At 33.2% G+C, this 15,390-nt stretch overlaps 1 protein-coding gene across 1 annotated transcript; it reads right to left on the bottom strand.

Annotated features, from left to right (window-relative positions):
- Window positions 1-10,240: 10,240 nt before the first annotated feature.
- On the bottom strand, window positions 10,241-13,856 carry LOC149529470 (chlorophyllase-2-like). The gene is made up of 2 exons (XM_089809634.1): window positions 13,576-13,856; window positions 10,241-11,339 (listed from the first exon to the last, which is right to left on the bottom strand). Exons 1-2 carry the CDS (start codon window positions 13,822-13,824, stop codon window positions 10,647-10,649), a joined length of 942 nt encoding a protein of 313 aa, XP_089665760.1. The 5' UTR covers window positions 13,825-13,856; the 3' UTR covers window positions 10,241-10,646.
- Window positions 13,857-15,390: the final 1,534 nt, after the last annotated feature.

The raw sequence follows: 15,390 nt of genomic DNA, 5'->3' as shown, positions 1-15,390 counted from the left end.
ACCCTTTGAAAAATAGGGAATTGAATTTGTAGGACCCATTGAACCTATTTCACAAGGAAAATCCTACATTCTAGTATGCACTGACTATGTCACCAAATGGGCAAAGGCTAAACCTATGAAACACCCAAGAGATATCAACATGGAAAAAAATTTATATGAATCCATTTTTTACATAGTTTGGTGTTCCTAAGCAATTGACATTTGATCAAGGAACTCAGTTTACATCAAATTTGATAACTGCTCTTATGAAAGAGTATACTATTAGGCATGGAAAATCATCACCTTATCATCCTCAAGCTAACGGTCAAGTTGAAGTTACTAATAAGGAGATGGAATCTATTCTCACCAAGACTATAGCACTTCATAGGAAGGATTGGGAAATACGCCTTCCTAAAGCTCTCTAGGCTTATAGAACCACATGGAAATTCACAATTGGTTTTACTTTGTTTGAGCTTGTTTATGGTAAATCAATTATAATGCATATTGAATTCAAATACAAAAAATAAAGACTACCTTGAAGCTCGGCATAGAACTCAATATTGCTCAACAAGACACAATCTTGAGTTTAAACAATCATGATGAATGGAGGAAATCTACATTGAACAATACTAAACTCATTCAGCACCAAAAGAAACAGTGGCATGTTAAGTTTATCAAACAGAAAATGTTTTTTGTAGGCGATTGGGCACTCCTTTATGACTCAAGATACCAACATAATCCAGGGAAGTTCCAAACACATTGGTTAGGACCATATGAGATTATTGTCGTATTTCCAAATGGTGCAGTCAAGTTATCTACCATTGATCCCATTCGCTTCAAACTACTTGTCAATGGGCATTGCCTCAAGCTTTACAATAAATTGACCAGTCATGAAGAGTTCCTCCAACAATTCCAACACAATGAGGATATCGTCGTTCCTCTAGCCACTGAGTCTGGGTCATCTACCCTAATTCCTGCTAGTTCTTGACTCTGATCAAGACCTTCATAATAAACTTTTTTTTTTGAAGTACTTTCTTTGCATCCACTCCATTTTCACTTTTCTCTCTTCCATCTTACCATTCCATCCCATCATTTTGTCAATTTTGGTGATCATTTTAGAACATCTTTCCTAAAGCAGTCACCAAGTACCTTCTGCATAACTCTACATGCATTTTATTTTATTCATGCTTTGTTACGATTTGGTATTGTTTATATTTATTCACTCTTTCTTATCCTAGCCTGGTGGGACCCATGCCTTCATTTAGTTGGCAGGAGGGAAATATTTAAATGGATGTTTGATTGTCTTTTTAAATGAATTTTTCAAAATCTACATTTTTCAAAAATTGCATGTACCTTCAATGTACATTGAGATGACTAGAAATAAGTGCATACTTAATATCACATGATGGTGACTTGTCCTCTTGTGATTGTGTCATTATGCAATTAAGGACATTAAAGTGGTAATTTAACTTTTAATGATGGTTTGCAATATGTTTGGGTGACAAACCTATACACACACAAAAATCATGAAATTTGATGCAAAAGGATATTATGTGATATGGTGCATTTAAATTCTCAAGTACACATCATTTTTCTTAAAAACCAGAGCTAGCATTGTAAGCCTTGATTTGCTAGCTTTGAATATCTGATTTTTTCTGCAATTTACCTATAATTGACCATTGAGCCTATTGATCATCGAGTTCTTTTGGGAGATGCAGACAGCTGCGAAATGTTTCAGAGAAGGGGATTGTTGGATTATTGCCTTAGTTGAACAGATTTAATGAAGAAGTAGCTCTCCAATTTATGACCACCTTAAGAGATGGAGTTGTAGTGGTTAAAGATCTAAGAATTGAGTTCTCAGAGGAAGTAATAGCCGAAGTCAGGAGGATGAAAGCTAGGAGAAAGAGTTTGACTTGAAGACAGCTAGGGCACCAGGGTAAACATTAAGAAAGCTACCTCTAAAAAAAGATATAAAATTTTGGTGAATCTTTCATTATTTTGAAAAAATAAAATTATTTCTATTGGCGAATCTCTCAATTTTTTATTCTAAATATGATTAATATTGGTGATTATTTTTGAATCATAATTTTTTTTGTATAAAATATTGACGAATCTCAATAATAATAAGATGTTCATTAATCACCATGGAATATTACAAATCATAATTGAACAATTTTTTTATCTTGTGAAATATTATTAGGATTGTTACATATACTTTAAATGAATAGTGAAAACTAAATATTGGTGATATATCCCTAAAGTAACTAATAATTATGATAATTATTGGTTAGTTAAATATAATTTCTCCAATAATATATTATATTTAGGTGACTCAAATATTATCATGTAATGAATATTGTGGCTAATATTTGAGTTTAATTTTTTCAATAAAATAAACTATTGAGCGATTTTAAATATTCTAGAACTAAATTTTATAAAACTATGGTGATTTAAATTGTATCAAATCTAAAACTATTAGCCAAACTACTAGCCAAAAAATTCTAAAATTAGCCAATTTACGAATATTAGCCACTAAAATATACCTTGTAGGGCACAATTTAGCATACACCAGGACCCGCCATTGGACATTGATAAGAAACAAGGAACTTTGAGGCTATCCTTGCCAATGGAGTTTATTCAACTTGTTGTGTTTATCATTTGATATTTCACATGTTGGCTCACCTATGGCATGATTACAGATAGGTAAACATTCCCAACTTCTTGTTCAATATTATTAAGAAATAAGTCTCTTTGGTACAATCAGGTAGTGATCAATTGGTCTCTCATCATGGTCTAGCTGATAAATTTAATTGTAGAAAGAGAGTTAAATAAACAAGCAATTGGGTCATGGGAGGAATTCTTTTTGTTAAAAGAAGTGGAACCTAGGTTGGTTGGCCCTAGAAGCCAAGGTGTAGGATGTAGGGAAAGAACGTCTACATGATTATGTAAAATTGTCCCTATAGCTGAAAATGCTCCTAAAGCCTCTCCTTCTAGTCTTAAGCCAACTAAGAAAAGGATTTATAAGGCCGAACCCCCCATGGTTAGCAAGAAGAAAAGAAAAGAGATGGAAATTGCTAGTGTTCCTAAAGCCCCATCATTTGTTAAAACTAGGTCTTCCACTAAGAAGGAAAAAGGAAAAATTTTAGAACCTAAAGCGGAAAGGCTAGAACAATCAAATGAAGAGAGTAATCCTAATGAACCCTTGCATTCTCAAGAGGAGAAAGACCTACAAAAACCTCTTGAAGCACCTATGGAAGAAACACATGTAAGCAGGAGGAACCGAAAGAGTTCCACATGCCTGTTAACACCACCGATGAGGCAAAATGCAAGACTCTCCAAGAGTAGGGTTCTAGAGGCCTCTATTCCTATAATTACCCCTAAAGTGTCTAAAAGTGAAGAGTTCTCCTGGGTGAAAAATTGCCACAAACTAAAACTAGTGAAAATGAGAGTAAAACTCAAAATCTACCACCTGAAGCAGAGTATAGTATTAATTATGTTCTTATCGATAATGATAAGGAACCTAATGAGATTGAAATTTCTAAGGAATTTGAAGAAAACCCTACTATGCAAGACATTAGTGAAAATTCTACAGAACTCCCTTCAGAGAACTATCCAAAATTTAGACTTGAAATTGTTCAAAAAGTATTGGAAAAACTGGATCAAGAAGGGTTGGATTCATTAGCTGCAGCAGCCACAAAATCCAGTAAGGAGAAAAAAGAGGAAATAATTGTTGTCACAAGGAAAAGTGGGTGCTCCACACCACAAAATATCAACAAAACTCATCAATTGGCACCTAAATGGATAGACCTCTTTCATCGTGAGCCATTGCCACCACCAAACTTATCTACACCTTTGTCTACAGGAATTAATTTGTTTCAACAACTATTATGGGAAAGAGCTCAATAGAACTTGGAGAAAAAGAAATTAAAGTGTGTTATTAATGAGCAAAGCTACTAGTTGAAACAAAGTTTAGATCAAAATGAAGTTCTGAAGAGAAGAACTAAGCAGATTACTGGATTGATTCCTGAGTTAATGGAATGTAGGTCACCATCGCCAGTATATGTTTTGTTTCTTAAAAAAAAATTTGTCAATTATAAGTCAACTAGAATTGTAGGACATAACCCCTCTGTCTCTACCCGACATGAATTTTATGATGCATTTTGATCTGTTCCTATGGCCTTGAAAAATTTACTGTGTGAATTGTATCTTCACAATTTGGCTGTGCCTAATGACACTAAATGGAACCCAATCCTGTATGTAGGGGATGTGTAGTTAAGGGCAGCAATGTCATAGATACAAAATGAAATAAGCAGAGAACATCAATTCGTACCCTATAAGGAAAGTGAGATGACAACACCCTTGTTCATGAGGCCAGAAGTCTAATATTCTAGATGAACATATCTAGATTAGATTTCTATTTTGGGCAATCTTGTAGGACTTGGTAAGGTGAGTGCATTCAGAGAGAGGGATTTTAAAGATTGGGAACAACATTTATCTCATAATGTTGAAATAACAATTTTTGCCTCAAGGCAACGATGGGTTAGAATGCCACATGATTTAAAAATAAGAGAACCTCACTCTCCACAAAATCTGACTCTTGCTACAATAAGGATTCCTTGGTATATCAACTTGGGGAGAAATCAGTGCAAATATTGGTTACCATTAAGGTACCAACCTCCAATTCTCCTACAGCCACTACTAGCAGTAAATGACAATGCAGAAGATGATGACATGATTACTGAAGTTTGGCACAGGAAGAGGCTCAAGAAAAATTATGGTTGCTTCGACTATGTGAACAATGAGCTAGGCGAAAGGACACTAAGTGATTCGAGAGTGCAGGCCAGGGTCTTGAACTTCATGATTGTTGGGGGCTAGGAATAGTTCAGCTAGGGGGAATGATGAGCCTCTAAAAGGTCATTTTTAGCAGTTATCTTGCAAGAAACAGTTTAAGACTCTATGGTTTAAGAAAAAGAACCTATGTTTTATGAATATACTATATATATGTTAAGACATGGAGATTGAAGTATAGATTGATCAGTTATGTTGTGTTTTCTTGAATCAATGGTTTTTTTAATGGTTTAATGAAGGATATTACATGTTGATAAATATTTCCTCATCCATGCTATGTTGGGTAGGTTCCTTCCTGCAACCATAGGATTTGCAAGAGTGATAATTTGAACATTATACCATTTCTAACATTAATGATGAAATGAATACATGTATGTGGAAGTTGTTGTGCTTAATGCTTTGTAAGTGTTTGTTGTCACGCATATTGAAGACAACATTTCAACGCTAAGTCAAAGTTGACCAGATGATTGATGAACCACTGCATAAGCAGATCATGGTGCAAACTATTTTATAGTGATGCATGAAGATAGCTTCCTCAACCTACTATATTCCTAGGAGAGTTAAGATGCAATTAATAATATTTCTATTGTAGACTTTATAATCTATAATTGATCCTTGTTGATGGAGTGATTGTAGGAGTAGGAAGTTGTTAAAGTTTCCCTTTAAATCATTTACAATGTAACCTTGAAAAGGGTATTGATGATTGATTATTGATTTTGATCTTTTCCTAGTTTTGACCAGAAGGAGATAGAGTAGAATCTTGTTTTCAAATGTAATCTCTTATTATGAATGAATACAATACAGAGTTCAGGTTTCCACCTCTAGACTTGATTGTTTTTTTGTTCACTCATCCAAGGGGGGCCACTTGGCAAGTGAACTGCTTTGCTAGAATAGATTTCTTTTCTTAGTTTGTTTCCTTGCAAAGTAGACTTCTACCACACCTGCAGCCATTGATAACAGAATCATTGAATTGTTCCTGCAGCGTAGGTGTTTAACTAGATTTACTGTTTGCAGCATTACTCTAAGCCTTAAGGCAAATGATGTTTCAGTTCCTAGCTTAGTTTTCCTCAACATTCCTTTTCTATTGTAGTTGTAATGACTTAAAGAGGAATCAAATCATATACTTTGCAGCCATCCTCACAAGCTTACGCTCCTGGGTTGACAAATAAAATGAAGTCAGTATCTTATTCTTAGAAAAATACATGATTTTGTCTAGTCATGGAGTCAATGTAGAAGGATGTCCAATCCTTTATTACTAAGGTATTTATCTGACCGACCAGCATGCAAGTGATTCTTGGGGGCTGTAGGGTTGATCTTTCATCAACTTTTACCTAATTAACTCCAGTTTTCTTAAGCTAGACATTAGGCATCTAATAATCAACTCTTTTTTAATTATTATGATGCAACCTAGGTTTTGCCTTTTTAGGGTTTTAATCTCCTTTATAAGGATGATCCCTCCTTGTAATTATTGATTAATTCACTTTTGATTATTGCAATCTCTCTTTTTGCTCATAAAGAATGTCTCATCTATGGATTTGGGAATTCCAGCCTCCATAGTTTTTGCTTCTCTCTTTCTGTGATAGGTGTTTGTGTGCAGGTGATTCTTGGGAGTTGTGGGGTTGATCTTTCATCAACTTCAACACTATAACCATCTATCCTACATTCTTATCCTATCTTAAAACCTATCCAAAAATCCTAGAAAAATCTTACAAAGTTTCCAAAATCCCACCCATTCATCCACCACATCCTAAGGGTTCAATTTAAAAAGAAAAATCCCTTATTTATCCCTCATGTTCTCCATCCTACCTCACAATTTTGTCTAATTTGTACAACTAATCTCCTTTTGTTTCATATTCTCGCAGTGAGAGTATGAGCCACTTTTAAACTTCTTTGATCATTTGTGCATCCTCTATCTCACCCCAATTTTCTTACTTTACAAGATGTCATCTAGTCTCATTTTCTCTCCTCCCTGTCTTCTTGAGGGGTATCATGCATTACAATCTTTTATCAAAATCGAGGCAATCTAGTTGCTTTAAAACCTTCTTCGTGTCATCTATTATTTAAAAACATCTTCAAAATAGTGTTGTACCAACACTATATCAAAGAGGGGATAAATGAAGACACCTAAATTGAATCACATAAATTCGTAATCAAATTTAGTCATCTTCTAAAGCATATTTTAATTAAATATTTAATATTTAATTATTTTAGCAGTATCCCCTGATTAATTAATTATAGCCTATTTAATAAATTAAAAGGCAACCAATAGTCTAATTTATTAATAAAATCTCGCTTCCACCCACAAACTAACCCTTCAACCCATTAGTTACCCAAACTCCTCTTTTAATTAAATGGTTCATTTATTTAATTAAATCCCCTACACCAAATATTTCTCTTTTAATTGAATAATTCATTTATTTAATTAAATCTCATGCACCAATAATTCCTCTTCTAATTAAATAATTCATTTAATTAATTAAATCTCATACACTAAATATTCCTATTTTAATTAAATAACTCATTTAATTAATTAAATCTCATGCACCAAATACTCCTCTTTAATTAAATAGTTCATTTATTTAATTAAATCTCATGCACCAATAATTCTTCTTTTAATTAAATAATTCATTTATTTAATTAAGCTCACATACTAACTGTTTATCTAAAAAATCCATTCACCTCTCACATCATCTAGTCAATTGAGGCAGCTCACCCACCTTAACTGAAACACATCACCTCCTCTTATGTGTCTAAAATCCCTCTCCAGATAACTTACATAAAGTAAGACATGATTTATTCCCTCTAACTCAAACCAAAGTGCACACTCATGCCACATCTCCCTCATCTATCTCTAAACACAGAAATCCATCTCCTCCACCTATCTCAATCAACTGCAGCCTATCTCACACCTCACTCAGTTAACTATCCATCAAGAATTCTTATCTCCTCCTCACCCAATTGCCTATTACTTGAATCATTTGCTCCTCACAAATCATCCACCTTCTAAGTAGAATTATTATACCGTTTTGAGAGCTAATTACTTTCAAAGCGTTATTTGATGATATTCAAATTTTGCATGCATCCATCTATCAAATTCATCCATTGTTGAAGTTTGAGCACACATTGATGATCACGTGCCTTTACATATCAATGAGGCTACAAAGACTCACAGGTTTGCATTCTTTATTTTGATTTCCATATTGGTTTATCATATATGTTTGTTAATTTATTTAATTTGTTAGATGTTTGGCTTTGGATTTATATATTTTGCATCATGATTCTAACACACACACATATAAGCTCATTTCCTCTAGATATGAGATCATCAACAATGATTTCAACCAGTAATACCTTGTCTTCAAATTCACTTTTCAAGTAAAAGTTACTATTTTCACCGGTTCTAATGAAACCTATCCTCATCATATATTAGTGGAGTTTTTCATACCATGCTCAAGGTGTCTATTTTAAGTCATATGGTGCCTTGTGTAGTTTGCATACCATGTTCTTCTTATGCTTGTTGACAAATTCTTTTGGTTGCTCAATGTACACCTCTTCCTCCATTAATTCATCAAAAATGTAAACATTACATCCATTTCATATACTTTGAATCTTTTATGAGTAGCATATTTCAGTAGAATTCTCACACCTTCTAATCTAGCAACAAGAGAAAATATCTTGACATAATCAATGCCTTCATCCTGAGCATATCCCTTACACACTAGTCTATATTTGTTTCTTGTTACCTCTCTATTCTGATTCAGCTTAATCCTAAAAATCCACTTAGTGTTGATATGTTACACTATCTTCTATAAAAAGCCTCTTGAGGCATACCAATAGAATCGCCTTAAGGAATAGGTACACCTTCCTAGATCTTGCAAAGTCTGAAGTGTAGAGGAATTGGAATTCTTAAAGTCATTCATGTCAATTGGCCAATTTGAGTTGGAAGATCCCAACATTGAGTAGGCAAGCTCATAGGATTTTTTACCACATAGATTAAGTACCAACATATTTATTTTAAACTAATCTTAAACTTTAAATTATGGTTATTTGATAAAAAATTAAATTATCATATTAATTTGTCCATATAAAAATCATGATATGTAATTTATTTTAAAAATAATATGAATACATATATTCTTCTCAAAAATATTATTTTCCAAAGATTAAGTAATTATCTATCATTATAAATAATTTTTTAATTCAAATTTTTAAAAATATTTATGATAATCTATTGTAAAATTTATTTGAATGTTAATTTTTAATTAGATTATATAAATAATTATCTTTTAATTGACCTACTTTGATATCTCTCATCATACATCAACTTGTTTTTAAAAAAATATAGATATAATATTAATTTAGCAAATTATATCTTTAGTTTTTTTTTTATCAAAAAAAAATGTAAATATATTTAATGTTTAACTAACAACTAACTAATAATAATAAATATTGTGTGAAGTCTTAGTCTTAATAATCTTCCAAGTTTCCAACTATTAGAGATTTTCAAATTATAGATTATAAACTTCCACAAATTAAATGTTCATTAGAGTAAATTCATTAAATTCGCATATGAACTTTCATTTAATGAATTGACAATGTAGAAAATAGATAAATTTTCAATGCAAAAAATATGTTTCTATTATTATATTAATACGAACAATCTTCTACAAAGAAGAAAATTACTACAACAATTTAATCTAGAGTAGGTATAATGTTCAATCAAGTTCACAAGAGATGGAATAGCTAAAATTTAACACAATTAATGACAAAATAAAATAAATAGTACAAAATGATAAGTAAATGCTTTTCTTATCTACTAATAGAAAATTTGCACAACTTTGTGGCACATGGTCATTTCAATGATGCATCTACTATTAGAACTAACAATATTATTATTTAGAGAGACCAGATTTCCACAATCTATTAGAATTGTTAGTTATTGCTTTTGGATTAGATTGTGTTGGAATTTTTACCATCAACGTTTCAAATCACACTACGTGATTCATCATCAGGATGAGAGAGCAAGAACTGCAAAAAAAAAAAAAAAAAAAAGAGTTGCAGATTGGGACTGACTCCAAAGATATATGTTCTCTCTCTCTCTCTCTCTCTCTCTCTCTCACACACACACACACACACACATCCCCTATATCTTTGGAGTCAGTCCCAATCTGCAACTCACTTTATTATTATTTTGCAGCTCTTGCTCTCTCACCCTGATAATGAATCACGTAGTGTGATTCGAAACGTTGATGGTAAAAAATCCAATACAATCAAATCCAAGCAATAACTAACAATATTATTATTAGTATTTCCCAAGTGTTGTTATATAGCTTGCTCAATCAAGACAACTACAATACCTAGCTAAAATATGGGTTACCAATAATAATCTAACAATAAATATTGACGACTATGCTTAGAAGAAAACAAAAGTACAAAAGTTGTATATATGTACAAGTTATTGTTAATTTTACAAATAAATGATTGAGTGCCTCATCCCCCTTAGAAGCACACTTAATAATAAGCAGAATATGAAACAATACATCCACATAAATACACGAGGACGAACACTTGCCTATTGTAAGCACCAAAATTAATTAAGTCCTATACATTTACATAAACATAGCAATTCTACTTTTATTTAGATCACAATATTCGATTGGACGTTGTTCTTTGATTAAGTGGCCACCACTAGAAGATATAGTGACAGAAAAATTGAAACTCCCTCAATCACACCTCCAAGGATTTGAACTTTTGTAACTGCTAAAACAAGAAAACATGCCATCATCTCTCTGCTTAAATTACCTGTATCATATTATTAATTATACCTTTTGCAGAACATAACACTCTGGATCTTCCACTTTGATTGGGATAAGCGAGGGATTGGCCACCAGTTCATCCAAAACCTCAGCCTTGTTCCTCAGCCACGCATTCAAAAAAGCCACCATAACTCCCCCGCTAAACCTCCGCATAGGCTCCCTGGCCACCCCGTTCTTACACAAGCAATACGATGACCTGCCCCTTATTCCGCTCGTCTCGTCATCCAAAAACCCCATGTGACCGTACTCCACCGCCACGAAATGATAAGCCGGTGCGGAGCACTCCCTGAAAAAATCCACGTGGTTAACCCCTGCCGGAGCGCAGGGGGGAAACAAAGGGTTTCTTTTCACGGGCCCCAAACCCGATCCTATAACCAGCGTCGGAATATTCCCTTCAAAGGAATTGTCTTTGTAGGTTAAAATCGGCGGCGGGGTCTGCTTACCGGCGCCCATTCCGTCCACGGGATCGACTCCCAGGAGTGCCGCGTAGGGCAAAGATGGACGCGCCGGGGTTCGACCCAGGGCCGCTCCAAAGGCTACTTTGCCGCCGCGGCTGTGGCCGGCGATCGCCACTTTCTGAAAATCTGGCTGTACTTTTTCCGGCAGATGTTGCCAAAGATCTGTGCGCAGCCACTCTGTTATGGCCACTGCGTCTGCTATCTCTCCCCTGGTGTCCGCTCCGGCTGTTGTGTACATCTGTATACAATTCAAAAAGAATGTTTTATTCTGGAAAAGAATGTTTTATTCTGGAGTGCAAAAATCTGCCCTGTAAATCGACTTTTGAGTCTTGGTAGACATTAAAAACCTTCTAATCTATCATGATTATGAACATTATGCTTTAAATTCCACAGCTTCAGAAATCCTTGTACACTTTTCATTCAAAACAGTCAAATTATGCTGATTTAAAGATGCAGACTCACATCCACAGATAAAGAAATCGCTGAACACTACTCATTCAAAACTGTACAAATGTCACTTAGATTAAAGATGCAGATTCACAGTATTGGAAACCTGAGGAACAACTCTGAGGTATAGCTTTGTAAAACATTAAAAACTTTCAATAGTAGTTTATGGTTTTCATTCTTTGTAGTATTTTTTTAATCAATATTTTGCTCCGTTCTATGATCCATGCATAACATTTTTGCATCATTCTATGGTCTATTATCAGAATGAGAAAGCGCCGAAAATTAAAAACCTTCTAAGCTGTCATGTTTATGTGCATAATGCCTCAAATAACAAAGTTCCAAAATCTCTTTAGTATTCATTGAAAATTGTAGAAATTCCCTTTATACTAAAGATGCGGACTCATAGTAAAACCTCTCCTGGCAATTGTGATTTAAGTTTCAATACTGGTAAAACAGTAAAAGCCTTATAATCTATCACAATTATGAACATTACTCCTTAAATTCTACAACTTCAGTAATCCCTGAACACTTTTGACTCAAAACTGTACAAATTTCACTGATTTCATAGATGCAGATTCACGGTATTACTGAACAAGTTAGTTTCACTGATTCTATGGATGCAGATTCACAGTATTATATAACCTGGGGAGAAATAGTAATTTATGTTCAACCCTGGTACACACTAAAAACCTTCTAATCTATCAAGTTTATGAACAATATTCTTAACAGCTTCAGAGATCCTTAAACACTTCTCACTCAGAGCTGTACAAATTTGATTGATTTTAAAGAGGCAGATTCACAGTACCATATAACCTCTTCTACAAATTGTTATATTGTTTAGCCCTGGCAAACATTAAAACCCTTTTAATCTATCACAATTATGAACATATCCCTGAACCTTTTCCATTCAAAACTAATTTTAAAGAGACAGATTAACAGTATTGTATAACCCTGAGGATAAATTGAGATGTATGCTTAACACCAGTAAACATTTAAAACCTTCTAATCTGTCATGTTTATGAATATTATGCTTTAAATCCCACAGGTTCAGAAATCCCTAAACAATTTTCATTCGAAACTGTACAAATTTCACGGAATTTTAAGTTACATATTTGCAGTATGATGTAATCCGAGGAGCAAACTGTCACGTATGTCAAACCCTGGTAAACATAAAAAATGTTCTAATCTATCGTCATCGTGAACATTAAGCTTTAAATTCCGCAGCTTCTGAGCTCCCTGAACACTTTCCATTCAAAGCTGTACGAATTACAGTGATTCAAAAGATGTAAATTCACAATATTATATATCCTGAGGAGCTATTGTGATGCATGTTAAATTCAGTAAACACTAAGAACTTTCTAATCTATCATCTTTATGACATTATGCCTTAAATTACACAGCTTCAGAAATCCCTGAACACTTCCCATTCGAAACGGTACAAATTTCACTGATTTTAAAGATGCGGATTCACGGTATTACGTAACCCGAGGAGCCAATTGTGATGTATGCTAGCACTGGTAAATATTATAAACATTCTAAGCCATCCCTTTTTCGAAGATTACACCTTAAATTCCACAGATTCAGAAATCCCTGAATTATTTCCATTCAAAACTGGACAACTTTTTTTTTGTTTTAAAGATGCAAGATACAAATTTAGAGTATTCTGTAAACAGAGGAGCAATTGTGGTGTATGTTTAACCCTGGAAGACATTAAAATCCTTCTAGTCTATCAGGGTTCTGAACATTATACTTTAAATTCCACAGCTAACGAAATTCCTGAACACTTCTCATTCAAAACTCTACAAATTTTGCTGATTTTAAAGATGCAGAATCACAGTACTGTATGACCTGAGGAGCAATTGTGATGTATGTTTAACCCTTGTAAACATTAAAAACCTCGTCATTTATCAGGATTACAAACATTATGCTCTAAATTTCACAACTTCAGACATCCCTGACCATTTTTAATTCAAAATTGTACAAATTTAAGTGGGTTTAAAATATGCGAATTCACAGTAATATATTACCTGAGGAGCAATTGTGATGTATCCATGGGAAGCAATGTGCTGCAGAAGTTGAGTGTAGAAGTAATTGACGAGGAGATAGCCATGGAGGAAGAGGAGGATGGGGTAGTCTCCTTGTACAGAAGGGACAATCAGCATGAGAGGCTTGGGAGGGGAAGGAATGGCATTGCTTGAGCTTCGTCCTCTTGCTTGAGATATTGTTAGGGTTTGAGTGGGCAGAGGGCCGAGCTTGAACACATCTTCCGCCTGCATTTCTGCGTACTCGAAGGTATGCGAGCGGTAATAGTCGTAGATGCTCACAAGTTTTCTACTTATCTCCAAAAATATCGGGAAGCTGTGTAACGTGGGACTTTGTGTGCCATAGGTTGTCTTGTTCCTCTTTTCTCTTGTTCATACTGCTGCTACCTATAGGAGGGGGACTGATGGTGTTTTTTCTCAAATATGCTCAATTAAAGACGAGATGAGGTGGATATGTGATAAGTATGTGTACATATGGGAATGTGATATTGGCTATCCAGCCGCCAAAACAGCATTTTCTATATACCTTTTTGCATCTTGATTGAAAAAAACCGAGTCCTCCCTTCACATAACTAATAACAAGAGCTCTTGGTGAGTTGCAGTCCTCTCTTTAGGAATCATAGTAAGTGTGTAGTTGTTAGCATTTGTACAAAAAGGAAATTACTAATGTTTATATGATAAAATGCTTTGCAGTATGGTCTTACTTTAGAAGGTTTACATTTGAATAGGAACTCATAGGTTTTATTATTTTTACATCTGCATGAGAATTTCCAAATACATAGATAAAGATTTCACAAATTAAAAGAAAATATTTTATGAAAAATAAAATTGCTAAAATATTTTGTGAGTATGTTAAAACATATAATAGCAATCTCAGCAAATTCTACTATAATTTTTAATGAAAAATAAAGTAAAATATCAAAGTATGAAGGTTTTTGAACACTTAGCTTCTATTTTTTATAATTTTCTAATAAACAACAAAAAACCAAAAATCAAAACTAGTTCATAAAAATTGAAATCATACGTTAAGTTTACTTAAATTTAATTGAATAATAAAATAAAATATACTCATTTAATACTATTTACATTTTTTTATAGTGCATCATTCAACTTTAACAATAATATATGTACATATATGTACATGCTTCTTTCTTATTTCAATAATTAAAAAATTTAGATTTCAACAAATTATAATATAATATAATTATAAACTAAATCATACTATAATGTAATAATACTTCTTTCTTATTTCAATAATTAAAAAATTTAGATTTCAACAAATTATAACATAATATAATTATAAACTAAATCATACTATAATGTAATAATAAATTTATTTGAAAACTATTGTTTATTATTATTATTATTATTATTATTATATTATATATTCTATATACAAACTAACAATTTCCCCCCACCATTTTTGTGTTGAGTTTTCACAGTATGCATAGTTTCCACTCTCATTTTTAACTTTAAGATCGTTATCAATTATTTAAAAAAGAGCTCTCGTGGAAAAATATCTATGGTGTGTTGGCATCCTTTTAACAACGAATTCTTGTTGAGATAAAAGTATGTGTCCTCTTGCATCTACAGGGTAAAATAAATCAGTAAAATTGGACGACTTTGATTTTTATTATTGTCTTACAATGCCCTCCTACAACAATCTCAATCTTGATTTCAAACTTCAGCTCGTTCCTCGGCTTTAATGTGTTTGAACTGCACTTCACGACTGACGTATATTCTAACAATCTAATAAATGCATACTTATCTTTCCAACCATTTTAAGCTATTTTTTGGATT

The sequence above is a fragment of the Cupressus sempervirens genome, chromosome 11 (genome assembly GCF_028749045.1).
Source record: "Cupressus sempervirens isolate cs-2001-9-10 chromosome 11, ASM2874904v1, whole genome shotgun sequence".
NCBI lineage: Eukaryota > Viridiplantae > Streptophyta > Pinopsida > Cupressales > Cupressaceae > Cupressus > Cupressus sempervirens.
Note: the sequence above shows the minus strand (reverse complement) of the source record. Positions and strands in the feature narration are given on the sequence as shown.

Bases quoted from the DNA above. Each gene is read 5' to 3' on its own strand.
- LOC149529470 (XM_089809634.1), bottom strand. From the start codon at position 13,824: ATGCAGGCGGAAGATGTGTTCAAGCTCGGCCCTCTGCCCACTCAAACC. The intron at 11,340-13,575 runs GTAATATATTAC...AATTGTATACAG, and splicing joins ACATCACAATTGCTCCTCAG to ATGTACACAACAGCCGGAGC.